We start from the raw sequence: 19577 nt of genomic DNA, 5'->3' as shown, positions 1-19577 counted from the left end.
TGTCCACAATAATGAGGGAAGCTTTGCCTCTTGTTTTCATCTATTTATAATTTTATGTACTGTCAACACACCCGCATTGTTTTATGATTTAAAATAATGAGTTACAGTGTTATAGACATGGTGGTACTTGAGGGGTAAGGAAGAGGAGAGGGAAATAAGCAAAAACAGGCATCATGGCTGTTGCATAAGTCTGTTCTGGAAGGGTCTGGGGCTAGCAAGAGTACTCAGGAATGAAAATCATTGAGAGCTCCATCTGAGACACATTTACACTATAAGTTTCCCCACTAAGAATCTGGGAACTGTTAAGGGTGCTGGGAATTGCAGCTCTGTGTGGCCCTTACATGTTACATAGCTCAGTTGGCAGAACACAAGACTTGTAACTTCAGGGTCGTGTGTTCAAGCCCCACATTGAGCAAAAGATTTCCACATGGGGGGGGGTTGGACTAGATGACCCTCATGGCCCCTTCCAGCTCTACAATTATATGATTCTCATTGTTCCCAAGCCTGTTGAGGTGATGGGAGACAAGGCCTAGTTGGTATTGACCCTAAGAAATCTTTGCTCAACCCCTTCTTTGTCCTCTGTTAAGCAAGCTCTTATGACTATTTCATTCTGAGGTGCAGTTCTGAATTAATTAGAGCCCCCAGAGAATGAATTCTAATTTAATGCTCCTTCTGTGTTTTATTATTCCATTTCATTGCTGCTTTGTTGTTTTTAGAATTGTATTGTAGATTTTCTTTGTTAATATATTTTTATGATTTTTTTGCATGAAAGAAAGGAAACTCAACTGGAACCCACATTATGCTTGCAGTAAGAAATGATTTAGTGGGCTGGTAGAAGGGATTTATTATAGGCTGACCAATTAACCACAAATCCTTTGAGTAATCATCTGTCTTTAGATATATTAATGTTAATTAAAATAAATTGGCATATTGCACATGGATGCCTTTTTTGGAAAAATGAAGAAAGTGAAAGATAGTTTACTGCTTAATAAACAAAAGTGAGCACTCATTAGAGGGAAAGGTCATTGTTAATATGTTCTTTTTCTTTCCATAAGTCACCAGAGCCAAAATAGCTGCAAAACAACAACAACACCCCGACAGAAATTGAACATTCACAATGAAATGGGACCCCCACCCCACTGAATAAACTACAGCTGTTGTTGATTAATCTGCCAATTAAAGTTTCATTTCCATCTAACGTGTGTGAGAGCATATGTGTTCTTATGGACTGGTACACATCTTTCCCAACATTTTCTGTGATTGTTTAATTAGTCTCCTTGAAAATAAGGTGCAAGCTTTGATTCAGTGTCTGCTTGGTGTATTTGCAAAGAGGAGGCTGCTTTATAGTGAGTCAGACTAGTGATCTATGTTTTATGATGTTTTGTCCATGATTTTTTACTGAACTTTTTGGTGCACACCACCACAATATTTTTCTTATCAACTGGCAGTTCATAAATAACCGTAGAAACAAAATAATAATTTATAAGGCTACTTATAAACCATGAACTCAATACGAGGTGACTCCCATAAATGTGGGAGTTTACCTCAATGGCCAAGTTAACTGATTACATCAAAATGAAAGGGAAAAGACAAAGACAAGATAAATTAGCAACAAATTGGCAGCCATTTATTAAATACAGCAAGGATTCAGGGTTACGTCAAAATATATTGTGCTTTTACACCGTTTTGAATTCAGTTCTAGCAAGGATGACAAGATTATGGTGTAATATATTGTCAAGGGTTTTTGTTATTCTTTTCCACTTTGTGTGTTGGGGGGTGGGGGGAACAGGTGACTGTGGTTTCTATTTTCCTATGGTTTTTCCCCCCTTTTCATTTCTTTACATGCACATACGTATCCCAAGCAAAAGACCCACCTGCTATCACTACTTTCATTGGCATGGCTGCCACTGGACATCCAGCATTGTCCTTGAGGCAAAATGTCCCTCCATGGGAATGATGTCATGAATTGCTGTATTGCCTTTCTAGAGCCTTCTTGCCTGCCCCCAATGGCTGCCTCCCTTTCCTCACTTCTCTCCCCTCCCCTTTGTTCCCAGACAGCTGTTCCCCCGGGGCTTGCCTGATGAATTCACCCTGGTGGTGACTCTACTCTTGAAGAAACAGACCAGCAAAGAGAACTGGTACCTCTTCCAGGCCACCGATCGTCAGGGGTACCCCCAGGTACCTCACACTAGCATGATGCATCCTTTCCAGGGCCTTGTGGCTCTTTCTGTCCTATCATGTGCCTCTTCTTTCCACTGAAGGCAGCCAGCTTCCTATTCTCCTTCCGCCAGCCCCAAGCTTAATCACATAGTACTACTCAAGGAAAAAGTGGATCTGTTACCCACCTGATCCACATGGGCAAAGTTTCCAGTGGAGCTGCTGTACCTTGTAGATTCCAAAAGCTGTCGCCACCTATGCAGTTGCTATCTGCACCCATGCCCACTTATCTTTCTTTCACCCAGGAAATGTGGCACATGCAGCCTCCTCAAAATGGGTGCTCTCCAGATGTTGTGGGCTTTAACTCCCATCAGCCCCAGCCGACATGGTCAGTGGTTAGGGATGGTGGGAATTGTAATCCTAAATATCTGGAGGTTATTAGATGGTGGAAGATTGCTCTATTGGGGCAATGCAACACCATGGAAAGCTCCCAAGTAAGCAAGTTGCTCCCATAAAGACCAAGAGTGGGCTGGAGCCCTCTATGTCTCCAGGGCAAGATCACCCCTCCAAGGCCCCAACCCAGGCGATGGAAGAACCCACAGTGGTGGCTCCAAACCAGACTGAGCCGTAGGCTCCTCCTGAGAGTACAAGTTAGAGTCAGGCACTCGCAGTGCTGCAGAGGGTGCCAGGATTAGAGGTGAAGCTGCCACAGGAGTGAACTGGCCTCAGTTCACCTGGATGATGTAAGAGGGGAAAGAGTGGAGTGCTGGGGTGGCTACATCACTGAGACCTTCCAAAGGATCTGACTCCTCATTTGTAATTCCCCTTGTTTGGTGCTGCTGGTCCAACAAACCTAGCCAGCCACTTCTCATCTGAGTCACAGTTGCTGCTGTCAATGAGGAGGATCCTTGCCATAGAAGTGAGCCTCACAGATTTCCTAGACTGGCCTTGTGTTGTGCTTTCACCATTGAAAGCTAGCATGGACTGTGGCCTGGGCAAGGGCAGAGTACTGGATCTGGCTGGTTGCTTCCCACCTGAGCCATTTTGGCAGGTGGGAGGAACCTTTATTAGCTTTGTTCCCCTTGAAGGTTCCTCTCCCAGGTGGTTTCCTGGACAGGGAAAGCGGAGTCCAGCTATTTAAAGTTTCAGTTTAATCCTCCAAGCATTGATTAATCCTAACTTTTATTAGACCCAGGAATTGAGGGGGATACAGTTCCCCACAAACTCATAACAATATGGAATATCTCAAATGGCTAAACTAACTGTTTTTTCTCAAGAAGTTATTTCAGAAAACATGCTGATCCAAGTTAATGATAATAATAAAGCACTCCTCTCATTCCTCTCTGGAATAACAGGCATCAAGACCACATTTATCTTTCTGTGTTCTTTATGATAATATAACTGTATTTTATATCTGTCACTTCCTTTAATAAAAAAATAATATATAGCTAAAACAGACAATAATTCATAGTATGACAAAGATGCCACTTGTGTCATGGGATCTGGTGGTCTGCAACATTAGATTTGACCCATTTCATAATGAAGGTTGTATGGACCAGAGGGAAGACTGCCCTGCCAAAAAAGAATCACAAGTCTTCTCTCAGCTTGCCTGCTGCTGCCACAATCCTAGTATCTCTCTGTTTAGTGTGCTTTCTTCATCTTTCTGTCTCCCTGTCTCCCCTCATGCCTTTCCTCTCTGCCTCTCTTTCTAGAACATTCTCATAGTCAGCGCCGTCTCCTTTCACCCCCTCAGCTCTCCCTGGGGATCAACAGCAAAGAGCAGAGCCTGGAGTTCCAAGCCAAGGGCCAGGACAAGGAGTTTGTCAGCGCCATCTTTGCCGGAAAAGGGGTCTCCGCCCTTTTTGACTTGAAGTGGCACAAAATGGTCCTTAGCATCCAAAGCCAAGTGGTTTCCATCCACATTGACTGCAGCTACATCTCCTCCAAGCCACTGCAACCCCGCCGGCACCTGGCCAGAGAAGGCAACGCGTTTGTTGGATTGGATGCCGTGCAGGGTGCTCCTGTCACAGTGAGTCATGGTGGGGATTTGTGGGCAAGCTGTGGCAAGCGGACCATCTCTCCATTTGGGACTGCTTGGCCTTTTCTCAAACCTAGTTGGGCTCAAACACACATTGGTATCTATGAAGACACCCCCAACTCTAAGGAGTGTTGCTAACATTTTTAAAAAGTGTTAAGCTTCACCAGGAACCTCTCATAAACCTTCAGGTTTGTCCTGGTATTCTACCGTAGGTGACATGCATACTTTTTGCTAATCTTACATTTCTAAGAAGAAAGAACCTCCAAATTGTCCACAAGTTCACTTTACACAAAATTCAGTTCTATTGAAGCTTCTGTCTGTAACGTATTGACCCTCACTCCCCAGAGAACAGGAGTTGGTGTCAGGATTGAGGCCACTAAGCTAGGTCACCTTTGAACTTCAAGACAAAGCTATGAGCTAGGCTGATTTTATTCTTTGGGGGTTTCCTTTTTGTGATTTGTGCCAGGCCTATGCAGGGATGCAGGTCAGAGGTTCCCCACCTCTGATCTACAATGACCGGCAGCAGGTCTCTCTAACCCTAACCCAATCCTACCTGCAGATAGTAAGGACTGAACCTGGGACCTGCTGCATTCATAGCAGATCTTCTACCACTAGAGAATCTGCATGGTGATAGAGCAAGAAATGACTATATATTTCCAGGAAGAGATTTTGAAACGCTTGAGCTGATCAGCCAATGCATAATTAACAACAAACGAAGCTATTTTGGTGTAAGTGCATTCTGCAATAAATCAGGGAGCTTTAGCAAATCCTGTTCCAAGCCAAGCCAGCACACAAAATTCTTGGGCAAGGTTTGGGGCCTTGGCACGGACTACTGCCACCATCACCAGGCTGCTGTTATAACGCTGGTGGGGACATCACTGGTCACTTCTACTGCTGCTAGCTGCTTCCCAGCAGCAGCTAGAATGGACTGTGGGGTGGACTCGAACATGAGAACATAAGAAGAGCCTGGCTGCTGGATGAGCCAAAGTCTCTCCCAGTCCAGCAGTTTGTTCACACAGTAGCCAACCAGATGCCCCTATGGGAAGCCCATAAGTAGACCCTGAGTGCAAGACCACTACTCTCCCCAAAATGATCAAGGGGATGGAGAGTGACTCCCCAATGAGAAAAGGCTGCAACATTTGGGACTTTTTTAGTTCAGAGAGAAGGCCAACAAAAGGTGATATGATGGAGGTGTCAAAAAATTATTCATGGCATGGAGAAAGTGAGTGGGCAAATATATATTGGATAAGGCTAATAACAGTTACAAGCCATGATGGTTATGCTGTACCTCCATGGTTGGAGGCAGTAATGCCTCTGAATACCTGTTTCTGAAAACCCAAGGAGGGGAAAGTGCTCTTGTCTCTCAGATACTCCCTGCAGGTTTCCCACAAGCATCTGGTTGGCTGCTGTGAGAATAAGATCCTGGACTAGATAGGCCATTGGCTTCATCCAGTAGGCTCTTATTCCATTCTTATGAGGCAACAGTGCCTCTGATATTGGAGATACTGCATGGCCATCATGGTTAATAGCCATGTGAAGCTCTTGGTGTTGAGTGGAGCTCTAGGCCTGCACCCCTGAACTCTGACATTTTAATTATGCCATTTCCCAGGGTGTGTATGTTGGGAGCAGGGCTGGTGAAGTAAAATGGCGGTGCTTGGAATTCAGTAATTTGGGCCCTGTGCAATTGTTGAGTTAACTACTGAGCTGTTAGAAGCTTTGGAGTTTTGCTTAGACTCCAGATACTTAGAGTATGTCTTTGTGGGATTTCCATATGGCCGGAGGGCAAATGATGCCATAGCAGCCTTGCTGACACTAAGCAGGTCTAGCTCTGGTCAGTGCCTGTGTGGGAGACTGCCTGAGAACCCTCACGTATCCTGCCTTAATTTCCTTGATAGAAGGAAGGTGATATTTAAATTCAATAAATGAATAGATGTACTGACCCATTAGACAGGTATAAGCACAGTTCCACATGTGCCAGATTTCATCTCCCAACCCTTACCCCACCTCTGCTTCTAATTCATCTGCACAGTTGCGAAGAGGTCAAAATGAGGCAATTACCCTGCCAAGATCAGGATTTCTGATTGTCCTCTCTTTTCCTATAATAGTATTGGGAGTGACAGTTCCTTTTTGGAGAAGGGATTTCTCTCCCAACACATTTATCCCACTGTGGCAATGCCACTGGGGAATTTGGAGAAGCACCAAAGAAAATATTTCACATACACTATTTCCTCTTTCAGAATGTGTGGTGTTGTTTTCTTCTTAAGTAGAACTTTAAAATAATGCTGCTCCAAAACTCCTAGGCCAACATTTAAAGGTGGTGATTTGTGCCTACCTGATGGCCTTGAGGGGAAATGTGCTGCCTTGGAAGAGGAGAGGTCCTGAGGATAATATATAGAACCTCATTCTCAGAACCAAGCCCAAGACCTGCCAACCCTTCACCAGAAACCATTTGAGAGGCAGGTGTCTGAAAACGTACAGACAATAGGTAGGTCACCCTGCCATTTCTCTTGCCCAGAAGAAGCTTGCCAGGTGTGGTGGAGCCTGGTAGGTATGTCACTGTCACTTGCTGGGCGGGGAAGATGGCATGGAGGCTGTAGATGCATTGACAGGGGCACCAGATTGGCTCTGCCAGTGAGTTTTCACTGCACTGATCTCCCTGCCACTTTTACCCTCTCCTTCTTGGAAAGCAACTGGGACACAACTGGTAAGAAGTTATCATAATGGCACCACCCCACCTGGTGAGCCACTTCTGCTCATTCCTCCAGTGGGATGTATACTTGCACCACTATGATTTCCCATGCTTAAATGAAGGGCTGGCTGAGGCCTCTTCTCCAGGATCTGAAGAACCAGGGTGGATATTGGATCTCCACCCTATAACAGTTTGCTTGTTTCTTTGTTTGCAGTTTGACATTCAGCAGCTTCACATTTATTGCGACCCAGCCATGGCAATGCATGAGGGATGCTGTGAGATCTCTGATAACGGGGTGAGTAATACTGCAGATATGCAAAAGCTGTCACTTCTGTTTATGTGTGTGCTCCTGCATTTCCTCATGCTGAGGTTGCAGGACTGAGACATTTATCCACAAAAGCTGTCAGACAACTTTTCTAGAGTTGAAAGCACTGCTGTCTGTTTTGCAGGTTTTTATTATCTACAGTGGTGCATCAGGTTCCCCATTCAAAACCACAGGCAACAGCAGCAATTGATATAGATGTGATCTTGCATTGTAGATGCAATCTACTCAGTTACATAGCAACTTGCATGTAAAAAATGCTATGCTTTTTTTTGGGTGGATCTGATAATATGTTGACACCTGCTGCCTGTTTGGGATAGTTATTTTTTTTTTGGGGGGGGGATAGCTATTTGAAACAATGTTGGTGTGGTTTTTGCTTCAGAAAACCTTCACTTTCAGGTCTATGCAGTCATTTCCCTCTACTTACTTCTCAACATGCTCTGATCTTGTTCAAATAGTACAGCCTCGTTGTGCCCATAAATTCAGTGGTGAGGAACCTCCTGCCCATGGGCCTAATCAGGCCTAGGGGAGGCAGTCATAATTTGGCCCCCAAGGCTCTTTTCCCCAATCCACACCTGACACCACACCTGACATCAGGTGGACACCTCATAAAGACACGGCTTGCAAAGGAATACTCAGGAGCTTAAAATGTAATCCTGTTTGTTCTTTGGCAAGCAGGGCTGCTATCAGCACCAACCAGCTGTTTGGGACTGAAAGCTAGCAACTTAGAAGTTGCCACCTGATGACACACCTGTCAAAATGGCCCATGATGGTTGAGGGAAGTGAGGATCCAGCCCACCAGGCTGAAAAGTCTTGAGCCATAAACTTTGGTCTCCCAGTTCCTGGTTTGTCACTAACCCATATTTGTTCCCAAGCAAATTTTCTGGGGTTCCCCAAACACAACAAAATTGGGCAGCAGTAAGAAAAAGAAAAATTGTAAGTAGACACTATGCTAGGATGGGTGGAACCCAGTTCTCTTATAGGAAATCAAAACTACTTCCTTCCTGATCATCAGAGTGATAATTTTGTAGTTTTAGGGGGGTATGCAGATCAGCCAATGGGTAGCTTGTCTACCTGTGTGTATGCAGGTGAGTGCATGAGGGAGTGTAGGGTGGCTTGCAGCCCCCAGAGATTGGCCAAGGGTAAAACCTTGGACCAAAACAAGTTGGCCACCACTGCTATAAGCCCCAGGCCATGCTGGTCCATGAAGAGCTAATTGCCTTGCTCATCAAAGTTATTTCAATACTTTCCTGTTTCATCAGTGCTTTCCCGAAGCATCTAAAACTCGTCGCGATGTGGAAGTCATGCAGAGCAATGACCTGATAGAGATCAACCCTCAGACTGAAGGCAAGGTCTACACCCGCTGCTTCTGCTTGGAGGAGACCCAAAGCAAGCAGGTGAGGAACACCAACCAGCAAGAAAGAACTAGCATAGCCCAGAGCATGGGGCAGCCAGCATGGTGCCTTCCAGACATTTGGAATTACAACTCCCATCTGCCTCAGCCAGGATGGTCATTGGTCAAGGAGGATGGGAGCTGGAGTCCACAACATGTGGAGTGTCCCACTCCAGTTACTCCCGGTGTAGAGCTATGAATCAGGAAGCCACTAGCTCAAATCTTGTTCCTGTTGTGAAGTCAAGACATGGCTATAAGCAAGCCTCTCAGTCTCCCATCTGGGGGTTGATGATGCTGTCCTTCCCTGGAGAATTGTAATGGTTATGACAAGCTAAAGTATGTTGACTATTTGTAAGCATTACATAAGACAAAGTGTTATTGATTTGAAATCCTCTGGAGAATTCCATGTACTGGAACTGTACAGCCCAAACTGTGGAAATATGGGGTAGTTGTGGTTCATGGGTTTTTGCTGCATGTGTACAGACAGCACAGGTGAAGATAAAATTTTCTGTTTCACCCTGCCTTTGTTGTTTGTAGCACTGTTTCTGTTCCACTGCATTTCGTCTTCTGCATAAACTGTTATTCTTCTCACTGTCCGCTGTGACAATATTGTGTTAATTATGTAAATTCCATCTTGTCATTATGTTGTCCATTCATTTCAATGTAAAGTAAACATGATGCAAATGAGAGAAAATGCAATCGATTTCGTATCATTTGCAGTTTGAAAGTAACAACAGCAGCGAATAGCAATTGCATTTGCTGGATTGATTTCCATTCTGGACATGGAATGAACAAGTGAACATTGGCAATTTCTAGTCCTGTTTCTCTCTAGCAGACAGCTAGGTTGATACGATGTGATTAAACAGGATGGATTTGTGTGGAAAGAATTTTATTGTGGAAGAAAAGCTGTGAGATCATTACTGAACAACCATTGCAATGTTAGCCCGCGTAAACAACACTGAAAACTTCCATTGCGTGTGCTTAGCCATGTTCGCCAATATCTTGCTGCCACCCCCAGCATCTGCCACCTGAGGCAGCTGGCTCACTCTTCCTAATGGTAATGGTTATGTCCAATCACATTGTGTTGGACATAGTACCATGGCATTGTTCCATTTACTGTGTGATCCCTGATTAGATGGGATCACCCATGTAACCATTATCAGAAGCAGCAGTCAGGATAAATAATGGCACCCAACAGTTTTGAGAAAAGATAAGTATTTGTGAGGGGAAATTACCCATCAAAATAAGTAATTTTGATACACAAATCGGAAAGTTGTAGAGACTCAGTGCAGTCTTAATCCTCTGCTGAGATAGATTTAATGGTCCAACTGATGGAAAACTAATTTGCCTGTTCCCACCATCACTGTAGTATGGTATAGAGAGAGCATTGCTGGAATTAAACACCAGTCATCCGTTCAACATATGCTGGGAATATGTTTGCTACCAATTTAGGGATTTTATTTTTCACTGTCACATCCTACTGAGAAGAAATACACATCAGAGGAGGGACTGGGAAGGGGGGAGCAAGAGGTTGCAATCCAAACCATCTGAGACTACTGCCAGCCAGTTGTGTGCTGACATGATGGATAGAATATGGAAATATTTACATCCCTGCTCACCAAAGATGGTTCTTAAGGGGGTCTGCAACATTTTTTAATACAAAAACATGATATAAAAGGAAACATCAGTACAAAAGCAAAACACAACCTTCGGCAGATTAAAAACAGCAGCAGAATTGATTAATCAATCATTTAAACACTTTATTATTCAATCACTTGGTACATAAACAGTTTTTTTACCTTCTCCCAGAGGTGCAGTTACTGCTTGATTCCTGTCCTATAACTTAAGTTTTCTTTCATCTGGTGAACAACATTCCTGTTTTTGGTAGCTCAAGTGTAGGCATTCATATCTGATATATGATTAAATTGAGCTTCTTTTATTTACATAGAAAAGCCCCATTTAATTCAGCATATCTTGTAGAGGCATTGATTTGGTTTTGAGATGAATTGTAGGGCCAATAGATGCTTACATCCAGATGATTTAATATTAGCTTAGGCTACAGTCCTAACATGCTGATCCTTGTGGCTGAAGGGGGTTAGGAGACAACAGATGCAGCCATCTGCTGGGCTACGTCTGTGGGATTCCATTGCCCTGGAAGCCCCACTCCCAGCCATAGAAAGTGGTGGTGTTCCTGCTAGTCATAACCAGGGGGCTGGGTCACAGCAGGGCCAGCCATGGATCCACTGGGTTCTGAACCAGTCCATTTAGCAGAGAGGGCTCCTGGAACTGGCATGGCTTTGAAAAGTCACTAAAACCACTGCCCACTTCTTCTGCCCTGGCCAGCAAAAGCCAGCAGGATGTGATGGTCAACCCACCATGGCACTCTTAGTGTGTATATGCTTTTGTGTGCATTCTTTGGTTGGAGAACTGCATCATAATTTGTGTCTGCATTTTGAAGGACAGCTGCCTATCAGTTCATGTCTTGTTTTGTGAAGTGGGTAGATTTGCATTAAGATGCAAACCATGCTGGATATTCCCCTCATCCTGAAGTGGCATGGACATCTTTGTCCAACTGTAGGTAAATCTGACCCTGGGGCATTGTGTTCTGACTTGGAACTGCCTTCTGACTTGGAACTGCCTTCTCCCACATATGGGCCTCCTTTCTCTGTTGCTCTCCTCTCCATCCTTTGAGATTCTTTCATTGATGAGAACACAAGCCTCATTCATTCACCCTCTGGGACAAAAACAAACCTGCCTCATTTTTTCCACAAGATTTAATGGTGGTGATGAGACTAGGCTAAAAGAGCCAGACTGAAGAAAAATGCAACAAGAGCCAGAGGATAGAAAACGGAGCTTATCAAGGGGTGAATCTTGACAGGATGGAGCAACAGATAAGTGGGAGCAGGGAAAGTATTCCTACAAGCACGAGGGTGTGTGATGATAAGCATCTTGCTGGTGGGTTGGGAGAAAGAGGCCAGGGTGTTAGGACGATGTGTAGGCGGACTAGTCCCTGGATGGTTGAAGTGTAGGTGGATCTATGGCCCTTCAGAAATTGCTAAACTACACCGCCCATAATCTGTGGCCACCAGCCATGCTTGCTAGGGCTGATGGGAATTGTAGTTCTGTAATATTTAATGGGCCAAAGGTTCCCCAGTCCTGACTTAGAGTGATGTAGAGACAGGCATGTAGCTGCTGCACAGCATGTTCCAGGGGCAGCTGAACAAGGTCAGAATGTGAAGAGAATTTACTGGAGACTTGAGTGGGGTTTTTTGCAGTGCACAGATGGTGCAAAAGGGAGCAAACAGCCCAGAGACAGGCAGTGCTGATATAATCAAAATATCTGTCTGTGAGTCATTTGGCAGATAAGGGGCATCACTCTCTGTTATAGTCTCTGATTTGAATGCAGCAGGTTCTGAGTTCCTGGCATCTCTGGCTAAGGCTGCAAAAAAGGTTTTGGAGAGTGATGGGGTGGTGCTATAGAGCCACCCTCCTGACACTGGCTTCACTGCCTCTCACTGGGTTGTTGTGTGCCTCTCACTGGGCAGGATGGTGGTGGGGTGGGGCTGAGCAGGTACCCCAGTGAGAGATTGGCTCTGCCAGGGTGCCCACACAGACATGGCTTCACCGTCACCCTGCCCTGCCCCCACAAGGTCCCGGTTAGCAGCAACAATTCTGCTGTCAGGAGAACCGCTCTTCACTAGCCGCTCCTGCCTTGAGGAGCAAGACTGGAGAGCCAAAGGCCAAGATGGGTGACGGAGGAGGTCACTTGACCTCCTGAGCTTCTTCCATTTCATTTCTTGTTTAACACAGGAAACTGAATTGGTACAAGTCAGACCATCCAGCTCAGTACAGTTGTACCTTGGAAGTTGAACAGCTTAGTTCCCGAACATTTTGGCTCCTGAACGCCGCAAACCCAGAAGTGACTGTTCCAGTTTGTGAACTATTTTTGGAAGCCAGATGTCTGACGGGGCTTCCGTAGCTTCTGATTGACTGCAGCCAATCAGAAGCCACACTTTAGTTTTCGAATGTTTTGGAAGTCGAATGGACTTCCGGAACGGTTTACGTTCGACTTCCAAGGTACGACTGTACTGTCAACACTGAATGACAGTTTCTCTCCAGGGTTTCAGACTAGGGATGCTAAGCCCCTTGGGGAAGGGGCATAGCCCAGTGGAGTGCATCTGCCTTTCATATAGAAGGTCTCAGGCTCAGTCCCCAGCATCTCCAGGTAAGGCTGTGAGAGCCTCCCTGTGTAGACAATACAGTGTTACATGGACCAATGATCTGGCTCCATATAAAGGCAGCTTTGTGTGTCCTGTGTTCAGGCAGGAGACCTTCCCAGCCATGCTGCAGGGTGCCAGGATTTGAACTTGTGACCTTCTGCAAGCAAAGCAGATGCTCTATCACTGGCAGTGCACTTCCAGATGCTGTGATAAGCACCTGTTAAATGTTAATCTTAGTTCTCTGAACATCAGCCATTTTCTCCAGCTGCTGGCAACCTTCCCTCTTCACTAGGAGCGAAGGACAGAAAGAAGCTGTTTTGGCCCACATGGAAGGCTTGCTACGTGGGAGGGAGCATGAGAGCATCCAGCAGATTTATGGCTTTAAAAGAAGATTGGACAAATTCACTATCAGTGGCTACTAGCCATGATGGCTAGGCTCTGCCTTCACAGATGGAAGCAGAAATGCATCTTAATACCAGTTGCTAAGAACCACAGGGGAGGGGAAGCTGCTCTTGTGCTCAGGTTTCCCACATGTATCTGGTTGGCTACTGTGAGAATAGGAAATAGGGTGCTGGGCTAGATGAGTCCCCTTTGGCCTGATCCAGCAGACTCTTCTTATGTTCATATGCTAGAAGCATGGTTTGTGGACTGCTAGTCTATAATACTGTCTTTTCTCTGCTCTCTTCCAGGAGGAGGTGAGATCTTCTGGAAAGGTTGGTGTGAAAGATGGCCAAGGTGACAAGGTGAGGAATCATATATGGAGCGTGAGTTAGTAATTTTGCTTACATAGGTGTAGCATCTAAGAAGAAATTGAGCTACTGATCAGGGAGACTCCAGTTCTGACCTCTCCTGTCATGACCAGCTGCATATTCCCGCATTGCAGGGGGTTGGACTAGATGATCCTCAGGGTCCCTTCCAACTCTACAGTGCTATGCTATGAATTTTTGAGTTCTCATGCCCATAGGACAGTAAGACCAATCAAACTCATAGGGTTGTTGTAATCTATGTGGGGAAGGGGAATATAGTTAAATAGGTTTGTTTGAACCACGACTTGGTAAGTTTGCTCTTTGATATATGCAGCTTGAGACAGTGTTGAAACATCCTTTTTGCATTTTTTATTTGTTTTTAAACCAATAAAGAACAGTGTTGAAACATTAACACAGAGAAATATCAGAGGGGAAGTTGGAAATGTGGAATTGAAGGAAGGACAAAAGATCTAAGGTACAGAAGAAAAGCTGAGTGTCATCAGCATATGGGTAGTATTGAAAGCCACAAGAATTCGATACAAACGGTTGAAATTCCCATATTGGATTGTGAGAATGACATTTTACAAGGCAGTTTGAATTCGATTTCTTTTGAATGGGAGCATTGGCAAATGACCTATGGAGAGTTTTGTAAGGTGTTCTACTTTGGGGAGAAGTTTCTCGAGGAATTTCTCCAAGCGCGCGCACGCACACGCACACACACACACACACAATTTCTTTCAGTGGTATTCCAGACCTTTAGGGGCTGTGAATCAAAACCCTGCTTGTCCCTGCTTACCATGTAGTACTTAAGACTTCATTGATGCTAATCCTTTCCTGGAGAGCTCTCAGTAAACGGTTCCTTCTGAGGGCTTCTTTGTATGTTTCAGACTCCTGAGCTATCAATGCCTAAAAGGAAGCAAGCAAAGCCTTCTACGCTCTGGCGCTTGTTACACAGTCAGGAATTGTAGCCTTCATAACATGCCTCTGCAGTTGCTGCTCCTTGTTCAGACCATTCTGGAAGCCACAGTCATCCAGAAGATTCGATTGCTGATGTGGATATTGTCTTTCCATTGATGCCATCAGTTATTCTGAACCCACAGATACCGGGGGGTGGGGGAGTGTTGTATAAGTGTAGGTAAATGAAGACCTCACTTGCCAAGGACCGAAAGAACCTTTCCTCCAAGTCATCAGAACTCTTCTGATGTCACTTCCACGCCACCACAAAGAAACAAAAACAACCTTGGCTCAGTCCTGGGACAAGCTTTAGAAATTATCAAAATTAAGTAAAAATGCAGTTGGATGCATAAACCTTTGCACAATTTTGCCAAGGTGGGGTGGGATTATGAAGGGGGTTGTGCAACTGAATTCACTGGGGGAAAAGGGCAGCCTCTGCACTTCGTTTCATGTCCCACTCAAAACAATGAAGAGCACGCCTTAAAAAATGGTTTCTTCTGAATAACAAATAATAATAATAATAATAATAATAATAATAATAATAATAATAATAATTTGTACCCTGCCCTCCCTGGCCAAGATCAGGCTCAGGGCAGCTAACATCAGGTATAAAAACAATTTATTAAAATACAACTTAAAAACAGGATTAAAGTACAACTTAAAATGCAGCCTCGTTTCAGTGGAAGCCCAGATCAAAAACTGTTTTGGGGGAGAAAACGTCAAATCTTCACCAAGGCCAGCTATCCCGACTGGTCAGGGAAGTCCCCAAATAGGGTTTCCATCACAGAAGGAAAAGGAAAGAGGGGGAGAGGATCAGGCTGATTCCAAGCCAAAGGCCAGGTGGAACAACTCCGTCTTACAGGCCCTGCGAAAAGAAATCAGATCCCGCAGGGCCCTAGTCTCATGAGACAGAGTGTTCCACCAGGCTGGAGCCAGTGTTGAAAAGGCCCTGGCCCTGGTTGAGGCTAATCTCACTTCCTTAGGGCCTGGGACCTCTAGAGGGTTGCTATTTATGGACCTTAAGGTCCTCTGCAGGGCATACCAGGAGAGGCGGTCCCGTAGGTACTCAAAAGCAAGGTGATCTATAGTGCTCTGCAGAGTTTCTGTGGATATCTGAGCTCACAGGAATACTGTGCTGAAATAAATGGGCAGGTTTCACATATCCCAGCCTTACACCATGCTGGTGTGATGGATATACCCAGAAAGGCATCTCTGCAATTTCGACAACATTCTGCCTGCCTGGTTTGGCTTCTTTAGAGCTGACCATCCCATGGGAAGCATCTCACACTTAACTGGTTTGGTGGGAGGAAGCAGTGGTCAAGCCACAAACCCTCACATATAATAAGAGTCTTTCGCTGTGCCCAGAAATTTGCCAGGGAAAGAAGACGGAGCCAGCTGCCTTTCAGACAACTGAGTCCCTTCACTAGCTCACTGGAGGCTTCCACCCAACACCCCCTTCACTAATAAGCTGCTTGGCCTGTACTGTGATCATATCACAGGGGAATCGGAGAAGGTATTTGCTTAACCCCCCCCCCCCCAATGTTGCATTTTAGTATTTTCCTGATTGCATTAAAAATAGTCAAAGTTTGATCATTTGTGTCACTGCCCATCATACTGACAGTCACAAAAATGCATAAACATTACAGAGTGATTGATAGTTAAACTTGTAGGTGGATGAAAGAAGACCTTGTCCATGGGGCGTAAGTCAGTGAATGAATTTATCTAGTAAACCTGCACATGTTTGCAAACAAATAAAGCAACACTGCTGAAGAAAAACATTCTCCCCTGACCCTTGATGGACCCTTGTGCCACAGCCAGCATCACCATAAACATGGTGGTCCATCCTATGTGAGGAAAAAGCAGGGATGCCTTTCTTAAGGTGGTGCCCACCACATACTGATTTTTTTAATTACTTAAATTCAAAGCAAGTTGCTTTTTTAAAATTAAAAACTGCTGTCCAATTCATGGTGGCATCTTTTTAATTGATCAAAAGTTTTAAATGTCAGCTCTCCAACCTGGTGCCCTCCAGATGTTTTGCCTTGGTGCCTGGGGTAGATGAGACTTGCCATCCAAAACATCTGGAGGGCACCAAGTTGTAGAAGGCTGCAATAACTAATTGCTTGGCTGCTAGTAAATTAGTTAATACAGCCTTCTCTATTCTCAACTCACTTACCCGAGGAAAAGCCCCCACTGAACACAGCAGGTTGTACTTCTGAATAAACATGCACAAAACTGTATTATAACTGTTGCAGCCTTTATTAGAAAGCATCTTCCTTTCCAGTTTTCTAATTGTTTTGTTCTTTTTGCAGTGTCCCCCATGCTCACAGAAGTCACAGCTTTCAAATGTAAGTCAGCGGGCTGGTGTTAATATCACATTGATTTTTTAATGAGCTTTGGATAAGGCAGGCTGATGGATACTAGTTCAGGATGTCAGTTGCTGCAGGTTCAGGAAGCAACATGGGCTCTCTTTAACTTCCAGAAGTGGGAGCCATGCATTTGTGGATTTGGGAAGAAGGGGAAAAAAGCTCCATATGTCCAGTGGGCAGGAACTCGGGTCTAAGAGTAACTGTTCCTGGAAAACTGTTAATTAGGCAGGAGATGAGCTGAGCTGGAGGTCAAGAAGGCAAGGTCATGCTCAGAACAAGAAAGTACTCTGGGTTTGGCATCTCTGGTTGCCAGCTGGATATTCCACACCTACCAACATTCCTCAGATGTGAATAGGAACATTTCTCACTCGCCTCCAACTGAACCTCCTTGATTCTGCTGAGCATTTCCTATGAGAAGAAGGCAAGACCAGCCTACCTCTTAGGGTTGTTGTAACCCCACAATAACACCCCCCCTTCTCTCTTTTTAAAAAAGACCCACAATCTTGCTTGTTTCAAGAGTTGGCCAAACACTGTTGGTACTCTTGGGAATATTGTCCCACCTACATCCCTTTCTTTTTGGTGTTAGAGCAGCATCATGACTGTTTTGCTGCCCCAGCTGCAATTGTAGTTGAATGTGCAGTTCGCCAAATTAGAGAAGCAACTGACATAAACTTCTAGTTGTGAGCAATGTTGAAATCACCTGACACCCCCCCCCACACACACACACACAGACACAGGGCCTCTAACGGGACAAGGCTGTATTCTTAGATCCTTCCTCATTTGGCAGCCGAACTGCTGACTCAAAAGGCTTCTCAGCAGCTGCAGAATTGTAACCTCAACAGGGACCATTGATTTCATTCATTGATTCATTCATCCCAGTGGTGGGTTCCTTCCCCGGAACCTGGATTTCCATCTTTTTTTCCCTGCCCCCAAGTCCTTTTACCTGTCCCAGTTGGCTGAATATCCAACTTTGTCTGCATGCTTTCTAAAAGGAGCTGTCCCTGTGATCCTACCCCCCATCCTTCCACCACTTTCCCCTGTTCCTTCTGGCTTGCATCCACTGGAACATCTGGATCACTGAAGAAATCTGTGATGGCTTCCAGATGTCAGCAAGGGTTCCCATGGCAACAACTTTGGCACATGGAACCGCAGAGGATGAAAGGAAGAGGTGGGGAGGAGAGGCTGCATCAATGCTACTCTTTGCAGTTTTCCCTTTCCTTGCTTACTTTGGTTACTCTTCTGCAGGACTAGATGGTGGGACTGCCAAGCAGTTGCACAGGAATTTGTGGGAGGGGAAGCCACAGATCTGAGTCTTGGTGGCTTGGCCAGAGTCCCTTTTAGCCACTACTCCCCGGATGTACTCTAATGGGGACCCTGTGGCTTGACCCTCAACATGAACTGAGGGAGGGGGCAGATTGGTGTGAGAGAGAAAAGGACAATAAGAAGCTGCCTTATTCCAGTCAAATCATTGGCCCAGCTTGGTCCATATTGCCCACACTGACTGGCTCTTTCTCAGCCCTATCTGGAGATATTGGGGGTTGAACATGGGACCTCCTGCTCTACCACTGAACAATAGCCCTTCCTTAAAAAAGCCCACTTTATTCCATGCCAGACCATTTGTCAATCAAACTCAGGATTGTCTACAGTGACAGGCAGTGCCTCTCTTGGTAGAAGACAAAAGCCCTACCCAGCCCTATCCAGAAATGCCCAAGATGAACACAGTGCGGTGTTTTGGTCCTTCTGGCTTGCCATACAAGGTTCAAGCCCTGGGCTCTTAGTGTCCAGCTGCATTACAAATGGCGGCTGGCTGCATGACTTTCCCCTCCATAACCGTATTGTATCAGAGTTCTTGTTGTTTGTGCATCCTCTTTGTGGCCTCTCCTTTACGATACTTCTCACCAGGGGCATTCTGCATGCAGAAAATGTGCTCTGCTGCCACTGAGAGCTGCCCTTTCCTTGACTGCAGGCTCTGATCTCCACCTCCAGACCTTTCTTGCTCCTAGTCCGAAGGGAGCCAGCATCTGACATATTAAGAGCTTCTTACAAAGGCCACCAGTTCACTCTTGATGAAATGCAAGGTGCTGAATCGTCTCAGCAGCCCTGGGCCACAACTCCTCCCTCCCAACATGTGCACAACAATATCTCTGAACTTGTTAAGCACCATATCTCCATCACTGAGCCACTGGCTCCTGCTTGTAACCTTGGAGAGCCCCTGCCAGTCAGTGTAGGCAGTACTGAGCTAGATGGACCATTCGTCTGAGTCAGCAGAAGGCAGCATCTTATGCTGCTATATAACCAGTCTGTTGGTTAGCCTGAAAGCTCTAGCAGAGACCTGCACAACCTATGATGCTTGGTGAGCTGAATGCAGACACTATACAAGACTTGTATTGTGGTGGGGAGGGGGGTTATATTGTAAGGTTCTGCCCACCCTCACGTTAGGGTTAGGATGAAGTGAAATGCACTCTGGGCATGCTCAGGGGCTGCCTTTTCACACTGGTGACCTAAAAATGAGCTAGGGTTGTCTTCCCCCTCTCAGATTAAGCTTAAGCCACTCTGAAAAATCAGACTTTTGGGTGAGATACTCTGTTCTCTGAAAGATGCTTAAAGCACTCGGTCTTATGTGACTTCCAGCCATAAGAATAAGTTTGCCTCCTTATGGACCTCCCTCCTGGCAAAGGGGGCCCTACAATGG

General features: G+C 45.3%; 1 protein-coding gene across 5 annotated transcripts in view; it reads left to right on the top strand.

Annotated features, from left to right (window-relative positions):
* Positions 1-19577, top strand: part of COL16A1 (collagen type XVI alpha 1 chain) — a 133125-nt gene that overhangs the window by 39375 nt on the left and 74173 nt on the right. For all 5 annotated transcript variants that reach the window (XM_079988016.1, XM_079988015.1, XM_079988013.1 and 2 more), the window contains exons 5-10: positions 2055-2178; positions 3911-4186; positions 7099-7179; positions 8469-8603; positions 13509-13562; positions 16829-16864. In XM_079988016.1, coding sequence (XP_079844142.1) covers positions 2055-2178; positions 3911-4186; positions 7099-7179; positions 8469-8603; positions 13509-13562; positions 16829-16864 — 706 coding nt within the window. The remainder of the gene's footprint in view (positions 1-2054; positions 2179-3910; positions 4187-7098; positions 7180-8468; positions 8604-13508; positions 13563-16828; positions 16865-19577) is intronic.

The sequence above is a fragment of the Podarcis cretensis genome, assembly GCF_951804945.1.
Source record: "Podarcis cretensis genome assembly, chromosome: 8".
NCBI lineage: Eukaryota > Metazoa > Chordata > Lepidosauria > Squamata > Lacertidae > Podarcis > Podarcis cretensis.
Note: the sequence above shows the minus strand (reverse complement) of the source record. Positions and strands in the feature narration are given on the sequence as shown.